General features: G+C 60.9%; 2 protein-coding genes across 2 annotated transcripts; one reads left to right on the top strand and one right to left on the bottom strand.

Moving 5' to 3' along the window:
• Positions 1 to 2572: 2572 nt before the first annotated feature.
• On the top strand, positions 2573 to 3652 carry GPR62 (G protein-coupled receptor 62). The gene has a single exon (XM_028124280.2). The coding sequence runs from the start codon at positions 2576 to 2578 to the stop codon at positions 3650 to 3652; it is 1077 nt and encodes a 358-aa protein (XP_027980081.1). The 5' UTR covers positions 2573 to 2575.
• Positions 3653 to 4361: 709 nt separating this feature from the next.
• Positions 4362 to 14513, bottom strand: PCBP4 (poly(rC) binding protein 4). The gene is made up of 13 exons (XM_028124545.2): positions 14347 to 14513; positions 8170 to 8310; positions 8000 to 8023; positions 7858 to 7890; positions 7513 to 7629; positions 7124 to 7255; positions 6835 to 6963; positions 6514 to 6588; positions 6304 to 6348; positions 6163 to 6226; positions 5982 to 6034; positions 5722 to 5891; positions 4362 to 5276 (listed from the first exon to the last, which is right to left on the bottom strand). The coding sequence occupies exons 2-13, from the start codon at positions 8248 to 8250 to the stop codon at positions 4988 to 4990; spliced, it is 1212 nt and encodes a 403-aa protein (XP_027980346.1). The 5' UTR covers positions 8251 to 8310; positions 14347 to 14513; the 3' UTR covers positions 4362 to 4987.
• Between the last annotated feature and the right edge of the window lie 925 nt (positions 14514 to 15438).

Raw genomic sequence — 15438 nt, 5'->3', positions numbered from 1 at the left:
ATAGTGAGGCAATCCAAAGATTAGCAACAGTAGGAAGTTGCTACCACCATTGGGCCAGAGGGATAATGGAAGGAAATGGTATTCCACTGCGTTGAGGCCACGATCTCCCTGCAAGCACCCAACCACAGAGGGAGCTGTCCCCCACAGAGGTAGACCCAGAGCCCCAGGCTGAGCATGAGAGGGAAAACACCTTCTTCGGCTTCCTCCCTCCCTCCACCCTCCAGTCTTCCGCTGCTAACTTCTTTTAGCTGAATATACCCCAAAACCAACTGGCAAAGGAGTCTGGGAAGTACAATTCCCTGGAAGGCGGAGCACTGGGAAAGACTGGGGAATGGATCTGGGGACAAACAGGCAAAGGACCGGCACAAGGTGCAGGAGCAGAGGCTGGGAGACCAATTGGGAGGATGCTGAGGTGTCAGGTGTGAGGTGGTGGCGGCTGGGACCATGGGAGTGGTGGTGGTGAGAAATGGATGGATTCACAGAAATTGATGGGTTGGAGGTGGGGCCTGGGGGAAGGGAGGCATCAGTAAAAACTCCTGAGATGGAGTTTACTGAGCTGGGGAAGACTCAGCCAGGAGCACGTTGGGCAGGGCTACAGAGTCACGGTTCTGTTTTGGACATAGGACATTTAAGGTGTCCAATAGTCAAAGTACTCGGGGAGATGTCAGAGAGGCTGGGGAGAGGAAGGAGTTTCAGATACAAGTCAAGCCATCAGGGTATAGGTGGGGTTTTGACTGGGGACTGGGTGACTTCACCTGGGAGCATATGCCGCATTGGAGTCACATGGCTTTCCCTGAGCCAACCACGTTGGGTGTGGACGATGCCATACACCGACTGGCCAGGACTGGGTTTTGTGCCTTATCAGGAAAACGGAGGGTAGGGATCTTGCTCATCCAAACCATAAGCCCTGAGAGTTGGGGAGGGGTGGTTTCCTAAAGAAAACTCAGTGTGCTCCTAGGAGAAGGGGACTTGTTTGCTAACAGCAAAAAGAAAACCAAACAAGGGGGCACCTGGGTGGCTCAGTCGGTTAAGCGTCTGCCTTCAGCTCAGGTCATGATCCCAGGGTCCTGGGATGGAGCCCCGCATCAGGCTCCCTGCTCCACAGGAAGCCTGCTTCTCCCTCCCCCACTCCCCCTGCTTGTGTTCCCTCTCTCGCTGTGTCTCTCTCTTGTCAAATAAAGAAATAAAATCTTAAAAAGAAAGAAGGAAAGAAAGAGAGAAAGAAAACCAAACAAATAACAACCTTGAGGGGAACCTGGCTGGTTCAGTAGGTAGAGCATGTGACTCCTGTCCTCGGGGTTATGAGTTCAAGCCCCATGTTGGGTATAGAGCCCACTTTAGATGATAGATAGATAGATAGATAGATAGATAGATAGATAGATAGATAGATAGATAGATGATAGATAATAGATAGATAGATGACAGATAAAAAGTACTCAGCAAGACATTAAAAAAAAGCAGTTGAGATGGCAACTACACATAAGGTGGGGAGCATTTTGTAATGTACAGAATTGTCGAATCACTATGTTGTACACCTGAAGTTCTGTAATATTGTATGTCAACTATACTTCAATTAAAACCAAAACAGTGGCATGTCTGGGTGGCATGTTAAGTCAGTTAAGCATCTACCTTCAACTCAGGCCATGATCCCATCAAGCATCTGCCATCAACTCCATCCTGGGATGGAGCCCCACGTCGGGCTCCCTGCTCAGTGGGGAGTCTGCTTCTCCCTCTGCCCCTCACCGCCCCCCCACCTCATGTTAAAGCTCTCTCTCAAATAAATCAATAAAATCTTTAACAAAACCAAACAAAAACAGCAGTTTCCCCAAGGCCTCCTCTCATTAATTCTACACACTATCATGAAGCACCTATTCTGTGCCAAGCTAATCCTGGTTGAGAGCCTACTAGGCGCCAAGTCCTATGATTTTCCCCTCACCTTACCTAGCCTCATCTGAGAGAACTAGCCCTCCTGGAGCCCTCACTGCTCCAGCTCTTGTATCACTGGTACCTCAGTTTCCCCTCAGGACAAAGGCTGAATGATCTGATTATGCCCACTAATGGAGATGAGAGGGGAGGGCATGTGGGGGGCTGCTTCTTGCCCCAGGGAAAGGCAGAGCAGGGTCGGGCTGACTCCAAAGCCCACACTCTGATGTCCTCAGTCTAGTCTCCAGCCTGTGCCTGCTCTGGGCCTCCCTCCAGAGGCACCCCCAGCACGTCCACAGCACTGCCTCCAGCCAGCAGCCGGCAGCTGCTAGGACCCAGGGGGCTGGTGCCAGGCCCTGCTCCTCCCTTGCCAGCTCTGTGTGTCTCTGAAGGGCAACATCAGAGTGTCAGCCAGTACCATCTCCAGCAGAGGCTGAGTTGCCGGGGCAGAGGAGAGAGCTGAAGTCCCAGCCTTGCACCTCTCCATGCGGCCGGCCAAGCCCCTATGACAGGATGGCAGCCTGGGCAACGGAGCCGGCGCCGGGGCAGCCTCTGAGGCGAAGGGCCAGAGGAGCAAGGGACAGGTGATGGGAAGGGGGGGTGGGGGTTCGCTCTCTGCAGCCCAGCACAGGGTGAGGCCTGAAGCGCTGGAATGGCCAACACCACAGGGCTGAACACCTCAGAAGTCGCGGGCTCGGTGGGGTTGATCCTGGCGGCCATCGTGGAGGCAGCAGCACTGCTGGGCAACGGCGCGCTGCTGGTCGTGGTGCTGCGCACGCCGGGACTGCGCGACGCGCTCTACCTGGTGCACCTGTGCGTCGTGGACCTGCTGGCGGCCGCCTCCATCATGCCGCTGGGCCTGCTGGCCGCGCCGCCGCCGGGCCTGGGCCGCGTGCGCCTGGGCCCCGCCCCGTGCCACGCGGCGCGCTTCCTCTCGGCGGCGCTGCTGCCCGCCTGCACGCTCGGGGTGGCCGCGCTCGGCCTGGCGCGCTACCGCCTCATAGTGCACCCGCTGCGGCCCGGCGCGCGGCCTCCGCCGGGCCTGGTGCTCACGGCCGTGTGGGCCGCCGCGGGGCTGCTGGGCGCGCTCTCCCTGCTCGGGCCGCCGCCCGCGCCGCCCCCTGCGCCGGCGCGCTGCTCCGTCCTGGCCGGCGGCCTCGGGCCCTTCCGGCCGCTCTGGGCGCTGCTGGCCTTCGCGCTGCCCGCCCTCCTGCTGCTCGGCGCCTACAGTGGCATCTTCCTCGTGGCGCGCCGCGCGGCCCTGCGGCCCCCACGGCCCGCGCGCGGCTCCCGGCCGCGCTCCGACTCTCTGGACAGCCGCCTCTCCATCTTGCCGCCCCTCCGGCCTCGCCTGCCTGGGGGCAAAGCAGCCCTGGCCCCAGCGCTGGCCGTCGGCCAGTTTGCTGCCTGCTGGCTGCCTTACGGTTGTGCGTGCCTGGCGCCCGCTGCGCAGGCTGCAGTGGCCGAGGCGCCGGTCACCTGGGTGGCCTACTCGGCCTTCGCGGCTCACCCCTTCCTGTATGGCCTGCTGCAGCGCCCCGTGCGCAGGGCACTGGGTCGCCTCGCCCGCCAGGCGCTGCCCCGGCCCCCGAGGGCCTGGCACCTGCCAGCACTTCTGCAGCACCTCCAGGGTCGTTCAGAGAGCCCTGCCCTAGGCCCTTCTGAGGCACCAGAACAAGCCCCAGATTTGCCAAGAAGGCAGAGCCTGAGTATGCCAGGGGCCACCTGAGAGGAGATCTGTGTCCCATGCTGAGCTGAGACTGGAGAAGGGATGGTGGTATCAGCAGCCCATCCAACCTCCTACACAGTTCCGGGCAGGTACCCTGCCTGGATTTCTGGCTCTGGAACAGGAGAAGGGGGGCCTGCAAGCTAGTGAGAGCAAGAGGATTCTGGGAGCTAAGAATCCTGGGTTCTGGGTCCTACCCTGCATAGTCTTGTATACAGACCCACCCCTCCCTAGGCCCGTTTTCCCATCTGTATCCTGGACCATCTCTAAGGGTTCCTCGGACACTCATGGATAGTCCCCAGGCTAAAGAAGGTGAGGAGGTGGGCCGGATCACCAAGAAGAGGGCCCTAAGGGCTTACAGCCAAAGGAATGGACCAAGCAGGGCAAGGCCTAGGGAACAGCCACAGCAGGAGGAACCAGTGGAGAGACACTCAGAAGGACTTCCCTGATATCTGCACCAAGAAGAGGTGGGACAAAGCTACTGGAACTCCTCTGCCAGCTTCTAAAATGCCCAGAAAGCAACTGGATCAGTGTGGTGCCGGAGGCAAGAGGCTCGACAACATGACCCCCAAAGGGCCCTGGAGCCCCAGAACTGGTGGGTGGAAGGGCCCAAGACCCAATGGGGACTGGTAGATTCACAGATGGGGTCCTGCAGGGACTTGGCCACACCCGTTCTCTGGAGGTTTTGCCAACACCCACAATGTTTCACAGCTTCCTGGTCTCTGAGAATATTTATTCAAAAACAGGGATTGAAAAAACTGTACAGAGTGTCTGCTGCTGAGAATTCGGCCCCTGCCTCCATGCCACTCCCCCAGCTGCCCAGCAGGGTCCCCTCTTTGGGTTGCCCTCTGCCAAGCCCAGCTAGTCCATTCCAGTCAAAAGGGTATCAGTGGAAGCAGCAGGAATCTGCAGGGAGGTGGGGAGAGAAGCATGGCCCCCAGCCACCCCCCAGCCCTTCTCCCTGATCCCCATGGGGTGGGGGGGGCAGTAGGCTGCAAAGCCCTAAGGGATGAGGAGTACATGAGTGACCCTCTGACGTGGGGGCACTAAGGATGCTCCCTGCATCCAAGCATAGAGCTAGAGGGGGTGGAGCCCCCTACCCTGGGGCAGCTGCGGCTCCCAGTCCCTGGGCCAGAAACTGCTCCCACTGCGAGAGGAGGAACTCTCCCACAGACCCGGGTTGGGTGGTGGTGTGGGGGGGGGGGGGTGGTGCATCCATGCGTCTGGGCATTAGTGGCGTTTGGGAGCCCAGGGTGGAGCCTCCTTGGGCAGGTAGGGTGCAGAGGCAGCCCCCTACCGGCGGTCCTGCCTGCCCCTGCGCCTGTGCCTCAGCCAGCCTCAGTAGGGGGAGAATTTCTGCCGCTCAGCTTTCTTGCTCCCATTGGCTGCTGCCATCTTGGCGGTGTAGGCCGCCAAAGCCGGCGGCGGCCCTGGGGAGGCAGGTGGTAGGGCCAAGAAGGGCACAGGCTTGAGGCCGATGAAGTTGGAGAGGGAGATGGCATAGGGTGTACCCAGCAGGCCTGGGGGAGCTGTGGGCAGGGCCGTCAGGGGCGGCGAGAAGGGGGCAGGCAGGTCTGTGGGGGCCGAGCCGGGCGTCCCCCCAGAGGTAGACTTGGCCGTTTCTAGACTGGAGAGAGGGATAAGGGGGGAGATGAAGGGAACGGGGCGGGTAAGAGAGGGGGCAGTGAGGGCAAATATGGGGAGGGGGGATTGGATGAAAGAGAGGGATCGAGAATAATGACATGAGGTGGATATTGGGGGGAGGATGGGAATGGTGGAAGAGTGGGGGTAAACAGGGGAAGGAAAGACAAGCAGGCATGGGACTCGGTGAGGGGGGGTACGGGGAGGCCGAAAGCCAGGGGAAAGAGACAGGGAAGGGGTAAGGGAAAAGAAGACATGAGGGATGGACGTGGAGGGGAAGATGGGGCCCCATGGAGTAAGGCAGGGTTCGGGGAGGCAGAGGACACACCCCAGACAGAGACAGAGAAGGGAGATCAGCTCTCCCCGCCCCCAGTGTGCCTTTCACGGGCACGTAAGCCCCGTGACCTGGGCCACCCCCACCCCACACTCACCAGGCAGTGATGAGGTACTGGGCCAGGGCGATGGAGACAGGGGAGCCAGTGATGGTCACGTGCCTCTCGCCAGCACCTTCTGCTTGGTTCCCGATCTTGATATGTGCCCCTGACATCTGCCGGATCTCACTGATCTTGCTGCCCTGGCGCCCAATCACGCAGCCAATCAGCTGCAGGGAGAGTGGAATTCAACCCTGGGCCAAGCCCAGACCCCAGGAAGCACCCCCCCCCACCCTCAAACCACCCCATCCTCCGCTCACGTCATTGGGAACCAAGAACTCCTGTGAGCTGGTCTGCGCGCCAGGATCCAGTCCTGGGAAGGAGGAGAAGAGGGATTGGACATGGTTCTGGGCCTTTCCTGCCGCCCCATGTACATTCCAGGGGGGTGCTGCCTGGCCCCCCAGGGGTGTCGCCCCTGCCTCCTTCTGCAGGGTCGCTCACCTGGCACCATGCTGGGGGAGGCGAAGGGGACCGCGTGGCCTGAAAGCTGCTGGAGCTTGGTGACCTGTGCCAAAGAAGAGGGGTCAGAAGTCAGAGGAGGCCTGGTTTTCGGAAGGGGTCCCTGGGGCTATGGTCACTCACCTCGGCGGGGGTCACAGCCCCATACTGACCCTGGACAGAAAAACCCTGTGGGGACAAAGTGGGGGGAAAGGGGGCTACTGTGACAAGTCAGAGCAATTTGGCCCGTCACTCCTCCCCACTGCCAGCCCCCGACTCCTTCTTCCATCCCTCCCCCATCTCAATCCCCCTTCTCCAGGAATGCTTCCTACCCCTCCTACTGTTGCACCTCACCTGGTTGGCAGAGAGAAGGACGGTACCTAAGGAGAGGCTCGGATGATATGGGATAGTAGCTCCTTTAGGTGGGGACTGGAAGGCACAAATGGGGGAGGCTCTATCAGACCCCTCTAGGCCCCTCTGACCTCCCCAAGGGCCCTGTGTTCCCAAGGCCCTTGGCGATGACCCCCAGGTAAACGCATCCCAGGATCCAGAGCTCCCAGTCCATCCCTGCGGCCCTGCCCTGCCTCCACCTGGTGCCACATGCATAGGGTTAGGGGACCTGAAAAGGAGACCCGGGGCCCATCCCCATCCTTTCTCCCTGCACCGAGGCAGCACCTCCAGGATAACAGCGCAGATCTGGCGCACACACAGGATGATGGCATCAGGCACCCCGGACACGGTGACAGCACGCTCTGTAGAGTTGGGGAGCAGATCTCCTGCCACCTGCACCTGGGCACCCGTGGTCTGCAAGCAGAGAACAGGGGCCACTTCTGGCTGCCCTCATAACCCAGACTAAGCTGCCCAGACTCCAAGCTCCCCAGGGGGACAGGAAGCCATAAGCCCAGGTCCCCTCTCTAAAGTGAAGGGTAGGACCCCCTGAGGGTGGTATCCCCCTTCTCCTCACCTCTCGAATCTCCTTGATCTTGGTGCCGGCCTTCCCAATCAGTGAGCCACACTGGCTTGCGGGGATGACGAGGCGCAGGGTCACCGGGGGCCTGGAGACATTTCCACCATTTGCAGGAGCGGCGCAAAGGTCCTGGGCAGGAAGACCATGATTTGGCTGTGCATGCCCCTGCTGCTCCCCCACCCCTGGGAGCACCTTCCTGCTGGGGTTTGAAGGACAGAAGCCCTCCCCAGGTCCCACCCTAATGAAAGAACCCTGCCCCCCCCCAGCCTTGGCCTTCCCTGCCACCTGCAGCCGCTGTGTGGAGTCAGAGCCCTGTTTCCCCGGCCCAGGGAACCGGCCCAGGGAACCAGCCCCGGCCTCCCAGCCCAGCCCAGCCAGCCACGGACCTCATCCAGCTTGAAGGCAATCATGGAGACCGCATGGAAGACAGCAGCTGTAGACCCGGTAATGGTGGTGATGCGCTCAGGGCAGGAGCCCTCAGAGATGGTGATCCGGGCACTGCTCTGCGGGGACACACAAGGCCGGGCAGTGGGGCTCCTTCTCCACTTCCTTGCCAGGAGCCTGTCTGCCTACCCACCCACCAGGCCCCAGCCCACTGCCAGAAACCGCTACCTTCCAAGGGCACTCATTGGTCATACCAAATGGTGGGGTTCAGGGAAAAGGTGGGGCAGGGATCTCCCCTCCCCTCCAAACCAGATGCCCTGGGCAGCTCTCCCAAACTCCATCCTCACCTGCTCCCGGATTCGCTTTACAGTCTCTCCTTTCTGTGGGACAAAAAAACATGGAATGGCTCTTAGCCTGAGCCGTCACTACCTCCTGACCTGGCCTGAGGCCTCAGGCTGAGGTCCACACAGAACAGAACTGGGCACCTACCTTCCCAATTATGCTGCCAACCTCCTGCAAACAAGACAAGAGTTGAGTCAGGGGGGACCAATGCCCCAGGCCCAGCCCGTCCACCAGGACAGGGGATCTAACAGAGACAGGACACAGGAGCTCAAACTCCTGGCCGGCCACACACCGGACCGTGCCCCCCACCCACTCACCTTCCCATGCATCAGCATCCGCAGTGTGAGGGTGATGCTGAGCTCCGGCTCCTCCTCCAGCCCCGCGTCTGAGCCGCTCATCCTGTCAAGCGGGGCTGGGGCCACAGCGGCCTAGGAGTGTGTCCACGGTGCCTGGCGGCTCTGGCGGGGGCAGCAAAAGGGGGATTAGAGGGGAGCTCCCATCTCTTTTGGGTCCCCTGCCCTTACATGGGGACCTCAGAGTCAGACTGACCAAATTCCCACAGAAGAGAGACAGCGTAGACCCCCAGTTTCAAGTGTCACACTGATGGGTATCCTTGCGTGCCCCTCACTTGCTGGGTAACCCTGGACAGCTCATCTTACCCATCGGAGCCTCCGCTTCCCCATCGGTAAGAAGAGACTACCAGGTTCTACCCCCAAAGAGTTATGAGAATTAGAATGAGCTAAGCACACATGTGGTAGGCAGCCAGTCTCCATGGACATCCTTCCCTTTCCTGCGTGCATTAGAAGAATTAACCAGGAGACCTATGGGAGTCCAGAGAGGGGGAGCCTCCTCTCTGACCTCTTAGAAGAGGGGACCCCTGGGGATTGGACCTTGAAAACGTGGTTAAGGTGGAAAAGTTACTTCACATAAGAAGCACTTGCATTCCGGGACCAGAGCCTCCCCATGCCCCGCAGCCCCCACCCTACCCTGCTGACAAGAGCGTGGGGTTGCAGCTGGAGCGGAGGCTGGAGCAGCCATGGGGAGCCATGGGGAGGCCTCGAAAGGAGGGTAGCCCCCTGCCTGGCAAAGGCTTGTGGGGATGGGGGGGCACATGGGCTGGGAGCCCCAGGTACAGAGGTCACTAAAGCAGAGGCTCCCTGCAGACAGCTCTGAGCAGGGTTCATTCAGCACACGGGGCAAGGGGGTTGGTGTCGGGGGAGACCAGCAGCCTGCTCTCCCGTGTGCTGCGGCGCTAAGAAGTGGCCGCATTCCCAGCCTGGAACGCTTTCTCCTGTACCAGAAACAAAAGTCACTGGGCCCCAGGTCTCAATTTCCTCACCTATAAAATGGAGAGAATGCTTCCCCTAGGGACTGGGTGATGGGTAAGAAAGGGATTTGGGGGCTGGGAAATGTCAAGGCCGTTAACTGACAGAGGAAGGAGGAGCCAGAGATTAGTTTCTGGGATTAGCCCGGCAGCCAGCCAGCCCTCCCTACCCGACCCCTTTTCATGCCCCAACTTAATCCTGAACCTTAATCCTGCTTGGAAATCCCTCTCCTCCAGGGGCTGTCTCCCACCAAGGCTCAGCTTTGATGGGGGGCTAACTGGGGGACCAGAACCCAAGAAGGAGAATGGAGTGGGACCAACTGGTGCCAAAACTAAGCCAAGGCCAAGCCCTAATCCCGCAAATTCCTTCTGCCCAGGAGGGTGTGGGAGCCAAGGATGTGTGTGCCTGCCTAGAGCACTCTGGAGACCTCTGGGCACCTTCTTCCTCAGCCCCCTGCCCTATCCTGAAATGAAGGTCAAGGGCGTGGAGCACTGTCCAGTCCCCTCTTTGGAACCCCCTTGCTAGCCAGAGCTTGGGCATGGAGTAGGAAGGGGATGCTCTCAGGCTCAGGAAGCCCAAGGAAGCCACTGTATGGCATGAAGCTTGTTCCTTCATCTGTACCATTGGGTGACAACGCTGTCCCCTCAAGCCCTCGGTACCTTGTACCCCCAGCACCTGGTCCTCCCTCTGCTTGAATTCTGCCCATGGGCTCTCCAGAGGTCAGAGGTCAACAGTGGACACAGGGACTGTGCCCTCTGAGCATCCTGGCCAGCCTCATGCTGGCTGCCCTTGCTAACATTCCCCAGCTGTGTGCACTTCCTCCAGCAAAGCACTTGTGATGACGTGCTTAGTTCTGTCTCCCTGGACAGCCAAGCCTGGGAGCCCCTTAGAGCAGGAGCCAAGGCTGCCACCTTCTCCTTGCGTCCCCAGAGCTCAGGCCAGAGCCGGACTGGAGAAGGTGTTCAGAACATACTGGTTAGCTGAACAGATGAATTCACCAGACAGAAGGGAACCTGATGCCAACAGACGGTCTATAACCTGCCCAAGGTCATAGAGAGGTGGGAAATGGTGGACCGCATGGTCCTACCTGCTGGCACGGGGCTCTCTATCGCAGGCCCCATCGGCCTCTGCTTTCTGGCTGTCCTGGCTGGGTCTGTCCGTCCTCTTCCTGGAGGGAGGTTCTTCAAAGGTGGGGAGCAGGCTTCAGTAGCTCCGGAGACCCCTGCCTGGCTAGTACATGTGGGTCATGTTTGGAAAGGACTGATACCTTGTCCAAAGCCACGGTCTTAAACTCCACAATATTCTGAGGCTCAGGGATTCCTCCGGAGTGGTAACCAGTGGAGGATCTGACACTGTCCCCAGGCCAATGCCACATCACCTTGGGGGTCATAAGGCTCGAGGAAAAAAGGGCAAAGGGGCTAGAATGTGGCCAGAACTAGAGTTCCTGCCCTGAAAAAGATACCTGGGTCTGCAGCAGAGCCCACTGCCCCAAATTTCATGGGTTGACCTTGGCCAGGCCTTCACCTGATCCAGACCTCAGTTTACCCACCTGTGCTATATGTGTATGTGCGGGACTGGAGGGGGCGGTGCTAGTGCTGGTCTCTCTGCGTGAGGGACCCTCGAGATCTCTCCTGTTTGTAGGAGAGAACAGCAGTTCCTGACACAGGGCTCCCAAAATATTCTCCTAGGGGCCCTAAGAACAAGCAGCCCTGTTTGGCATGCTGGCTCCCCTTCTACCCTCACCAGAGTTCTCGGAATCATTTGCTGGTGGACCCTGGGTCCCTGCTGGGCCACCCACACGGCAGCCACACGTCATGCCACACTGACCTCCAGCTCACCTCTGGGGGTGCCCAGCCCCCTCTGGTCAGCAGGGCTCCCTGGCAGAACATACCAAGCTCAGACCAGGCCTCTGCCTCTGACCTCGGGTGTTCCCTCCTGCTCCCCAAGCCCCCTTCCCAGACCCAGTGCCCGCTCCTTCTGTCCCTGGCTTCCTGCCACTCAGGCTGGAGGGGGCGGGGGGGGGGTGACAGCTGTGTAAGCGATGGCGGCTGCCCCTTCCTGCCCCTCCCCCCCAGCTGTCTCTCTCTCATGACAGCTGCCCAATCAAAGGGCCGGGGGCTTAGCCAGCTCCCCCCCACATGCAGGGATCAAGTGTCCACCCTGGCTTTGTTCTGGAGCAAGAACAATCCGGGGGAGGGGAGGGCTCCTGGGGCCAGGCAACTCAAGTGGACTGGCCCGCCCCTTGGGGGATTCCCTTGGCTCTGTTAGCCAGTGTCTGGACCAACCAGGGCTTATAGACCCACCTGGGCTAGGGAGAAGGTGGGGGGGGGGGAGCAGTCTCCAAGTTCATCCCCCACCTCATATCCCCTGACATCCCCCTCAGCACCATCAGGCTCCAACCTAGCAGCCTCCTACTCCTAATCCAAAAGCAGCCATGCTGGCCACACCCAGTGATGCTGGGGAATGGCTCAGGACATCAAACGAAGCAGGGTGTGGCAGGAGGTGGACACTGGACATGGGGAGATCAGCAGTGAGGGATCCTGACTCCCTTGCCTGTTCCCTTCTCTGGGTATGCTCCCCCTTCCTGATTACCCAGGCCTCCACAAGAAATGCCCTAGTATCCTCTGACATGTGCATCCAGCCTCTCAGCCTTACAGCCTCCCAGGATGGCCATTCATACCACCTCTTGGGAGAGTCAGGGGAGGAGAGGCCTTCAGGGGAGCAGCGTGGGGTCCATGAATTCCACCCTCTGGTTTGCTGGCCCAAGGCTGTCCTGTAGACTCAGAGCTAAGCAGCAAAGGGAAGCTCTCACAAGTTGGCGGGTGCCAGAAATGCCACCGCCTCCTTAGAGCATCATTCGGCAACCCCCTCAAGAGTCCTCACAGCCAAAGGAAACTGAGGCAGGCCCAGGCCAGACTGGGCTCCAAGAGAAAGGACACAACTTCTTGGTACAGCCCCACCCACTGACTGGTACCCATCCCCTCACTGCCCTACCCAAATTGAGAAAGGTCTCTAGCTTCCATTTTCCATGCTGGAGACTGGATCATGCTGCTGCTCAACAGCCATCTTTGGCTCCCTAGTACCCAAGGAATAAAGCTTGATCACCACAGACAGGCACTCAAGACCCTGTATGATCTGGCCCCTGTCAGCTTCTCCTGTCTCATCTCCACTCCTTCCCCCCTACACACCAGGCTGCAAAACATGCCTAGTACCTCCAGGCCTCTGGGCCTTTGCCGGGGCTGATCCCAGCTTGAAATGCCCATCCTCACTCTGTCAAAATCCTTCTCAAATGCCACCTCCCCTGTGAAGTGCCCCCCAACCTTCCAAGTCATATATAATCACTCAGGCCTCTGTGCCCCAACTCAGTTCAAAGGAGCCCTAATGGGCATTTTCAAGGCTATCTTTCTACTACCCAGGACGGTAGGAGTTCCTTCAGGAGGGCAGGAGCCAGGACCAGACTGTGTGTGCAGGGAGAAGGGACTAGAGGCATTAGGGACCAGAGATGGGGCTGAGGATGGGGTCCCAGAGAAGCAGTGAGGAGGGGGTGAGAAGATCCAGGGCACGGGGGACCAGCCACATGGGAGGGCCAGGATCTGCCTGGACAGAATTCCGTTTCCATTCCTCAGGACCCTCAGCCTCTCCTCCTGCTGTTTCTTTGGGTCTATGGGCTCCCTGGGCATGTCACTGGGGTAGGGGATTAGCGCTGTGCTTTGAGACTCCTAGGGGCCCGGAATGGGTTTCCCCATGTGGAAGCGAGGCTGGAAGAAGAGCTGGGGAGTGGCATAGGTTTCACAAAGTCGGAACCCAAGGCCCAGAGAGGGAGGCGCTTGTTTATAACGCTACATGAAAGGCAACTGGCAGAGCTGGGAGAACCAGGGGTCCACCTGTGCCGCTCAGAGCTCTTTCCTCAAGAGGTCAATGCCACGGGGCAATGGTGATGGAGGCTGCAGGGGGGCAGGGATGGGAGTAGGGAGGGTGGACAGAGCCTGTCTGGGGACACAGGGCGGGGCAAAGCCAGCCTCCCTGTGGCCTGGGCCTGCCAGGGTGTGTGGGCCGCCTGCTCCCAGCCCCCCACCCTGAGCATGCAAGAAGAACAATCCCCTTGTGTTTGGGCAGCCTGAGCCTGCATGCTGATGAAGGCTGGGGGGTGGGGGCTGGGATGGGGGTGCTTTGGAGGTTGACGGGGTTCCAGGGCCCAGAGAGAGTAGGGGACCTTCAGATGGGAAAAGGATAGGGTCCCAGGTGCTGGCCCTGAAGCAATGAGGGTAACCTCAGGAAAGAGTGAAGGCTAGAGCTAAGATTTAAGCTCCTGGAGAGTCCCTAGGGTCTAAGAGCTCTTTGTAGGAGAAGGAGGGCCCCTAGGGACACATGCCCTGTTGGTCCAGCATGAAGGTAAACATTGTGGGTTTGGTGGGGACCAAGAGCCCACATTCTGGGAGGAGGAAATGCAGCTGGCCCTGGGTGCATCCCCTTGAAGACCACTCCCCAGGGTGCTGGAGCCGGCCGGGGCACTGGGTGCCACAGGTCTCAAGATGGCGGGCCTGGGATAGGGGAGTGAGGAGGTGGGCACCTCCCTCTCCTGGCCAGGCAGGCATGAGGGCCAGGCTAAAGTGAACATCCAGAGACACCCCTTGCCCCCCAGGACTTCAGCTAGAAGCTAGGTCAGAGCTGAGGGGCTTAAGAGCCACAGAGCATGAGGGACCACTCTGAGCCCCCAACTGTCATCTCCACACACCCCTGGTCTGGAGGTCCGTCTGCCTCCCCCCCACCCCTAAGCAAGGACCGCAGAGAATGGGAAGGGGTGTGTGCTGAGCCTGGAACTGCAGGGGAATGGCAGATGGGGATAGAGATGGAGCAGAACCAGAACCCAAGGCAGAGGTCGAGAGAAGAGCGGGTCCAAAGAACAGGAAGAGCAGGTGGGATGTGGGCCTCAAATCTGGGGTCTCGGGTCCAGGAAGGCCCTCCCTGGTGCTGGGGGCTCCTCTGGCCGAGCAGCGCCCCCCACCTGTGCAGGCCTGGGCCCGTGTGAGACAGGGAAGCGTGTTCCTCTCAGTCTCCCAGTCTCCCAAACCGGGACCCTGGCCTGTAGACTCCGGCGCGGGCTCCCCGCCCCCCGGCCGAACCCCCAAACTTCGCGGCCGGCGGTGCCCCGCCCGGCCCGCGCCCTACCTCGCTGGGGCTGTCCTGCGGCGGCGGCGGCGGCGGCGGCGCGGCGGCTGGGCCGCTCAGTCCCACATTGTCCCCGGGAGAGGCGGCCGCTCACAACTGCGAGTGACATCAGCTGCGAACAATGAGGGGTTTGACAGGCGCGGAGCCCGGCCGGCCCGGAGCCCGGCTCCGCGCCCCCCCCCCACCCCCCGGCCCGCCCGGCCCGGCCCCTCCCCGCCCCCTCCCCGGATCCGATTACAGCGCGGCGGGCCCGCCCCAGCCGCCCCAGTGCCGCAGCCGCCCGCCCCGCCCCGCGCGCCGCGGTGCGTCCCGAGCGGCGGCCGTTTCCGGGAGGGCTGGGGCGACCCTCCCTCGGCAGCTCGTCCCGGCGCCGGGAGCGGGGGGCCGGAGGGAGGGGGGGGTCGCGCCGCGAGCGCCCGCCCAGCCGCTCTCCCCCCGCGCCTCGCGGGGCCCCTAGCCCCTGCGCTCTCTGCCCGCCAGGGCCGCTCGCCCGGCGCCTCCGCCGAGCCCCGCTCCACCCCAGTCCCCGCGCTGCCCGGCTCCGGCTCGGATCTCTCGGAACCCGGGCTTCGACCCTCCGCCCGGCCCGGTTCCCGGCTCTCCTCGCTTCTTGCGCCATCCATCCCCGCGCTGGGCTTTCGTCCACCAAGACCCGAGCCCCTCAGCCACCCACAGCTTCCGCGAGGCCCGGCCCTTGTCCGCCCGGGACAGGTTACCGGACCGGCTGGAGGAGGGGCCTGAGAGCGGTGTGATTCCCGTGCACCCCGCCCCGCCATTCCCCCCAAAGCTACCCCCAGAATGCCTTTTTGGGGCTAGGGTCGCAAGGGCCGCGGCGCAGTTGTGTACTCTGCTAGAGAATGGGAGGAGTTGGACGGTCCCCAAGCCCTCTCCTTCCCCCACCGTACCCCCCAGGGAGCCGATCTACCTCCCCCCCTCCACCCCCCCCCCCCCCCCCGGTAATCGGCTCAGCCTGGTCCCACTGACCTCCACCTCCCCCCACAGCTGAGTCTCTTGGCACCTGTGTGTGTGTGTGTGTGTGTGTGTGTGTGTGTGGGTGGGTGGGTGGGTGGGGAGGGGAATCCAATCTCCCTT

This window comes from Eumetopias jubatus, unplaced genomic scaffold (genome assembly GCF_037043125.1).
Source record: "Eumetopias jubatus isolate StellerSeaLion01/CBP00866 unplaced genomic scaffold, mEumJub1_p1.0 scaffold_1, whole genome shotgun sequence".
In the NCBI taxonomy this organism is placed as follows: Eukaryota; Metazoa; Chordata; class Mammalia; order Carnivora; family Otariidae; genus Eumetopias; species Eumetopias jubatus.
Note: the sequence above shows the minus strand (reverse complement) of the source record. Positions and strands in the feature narration are given on the sequence as shown.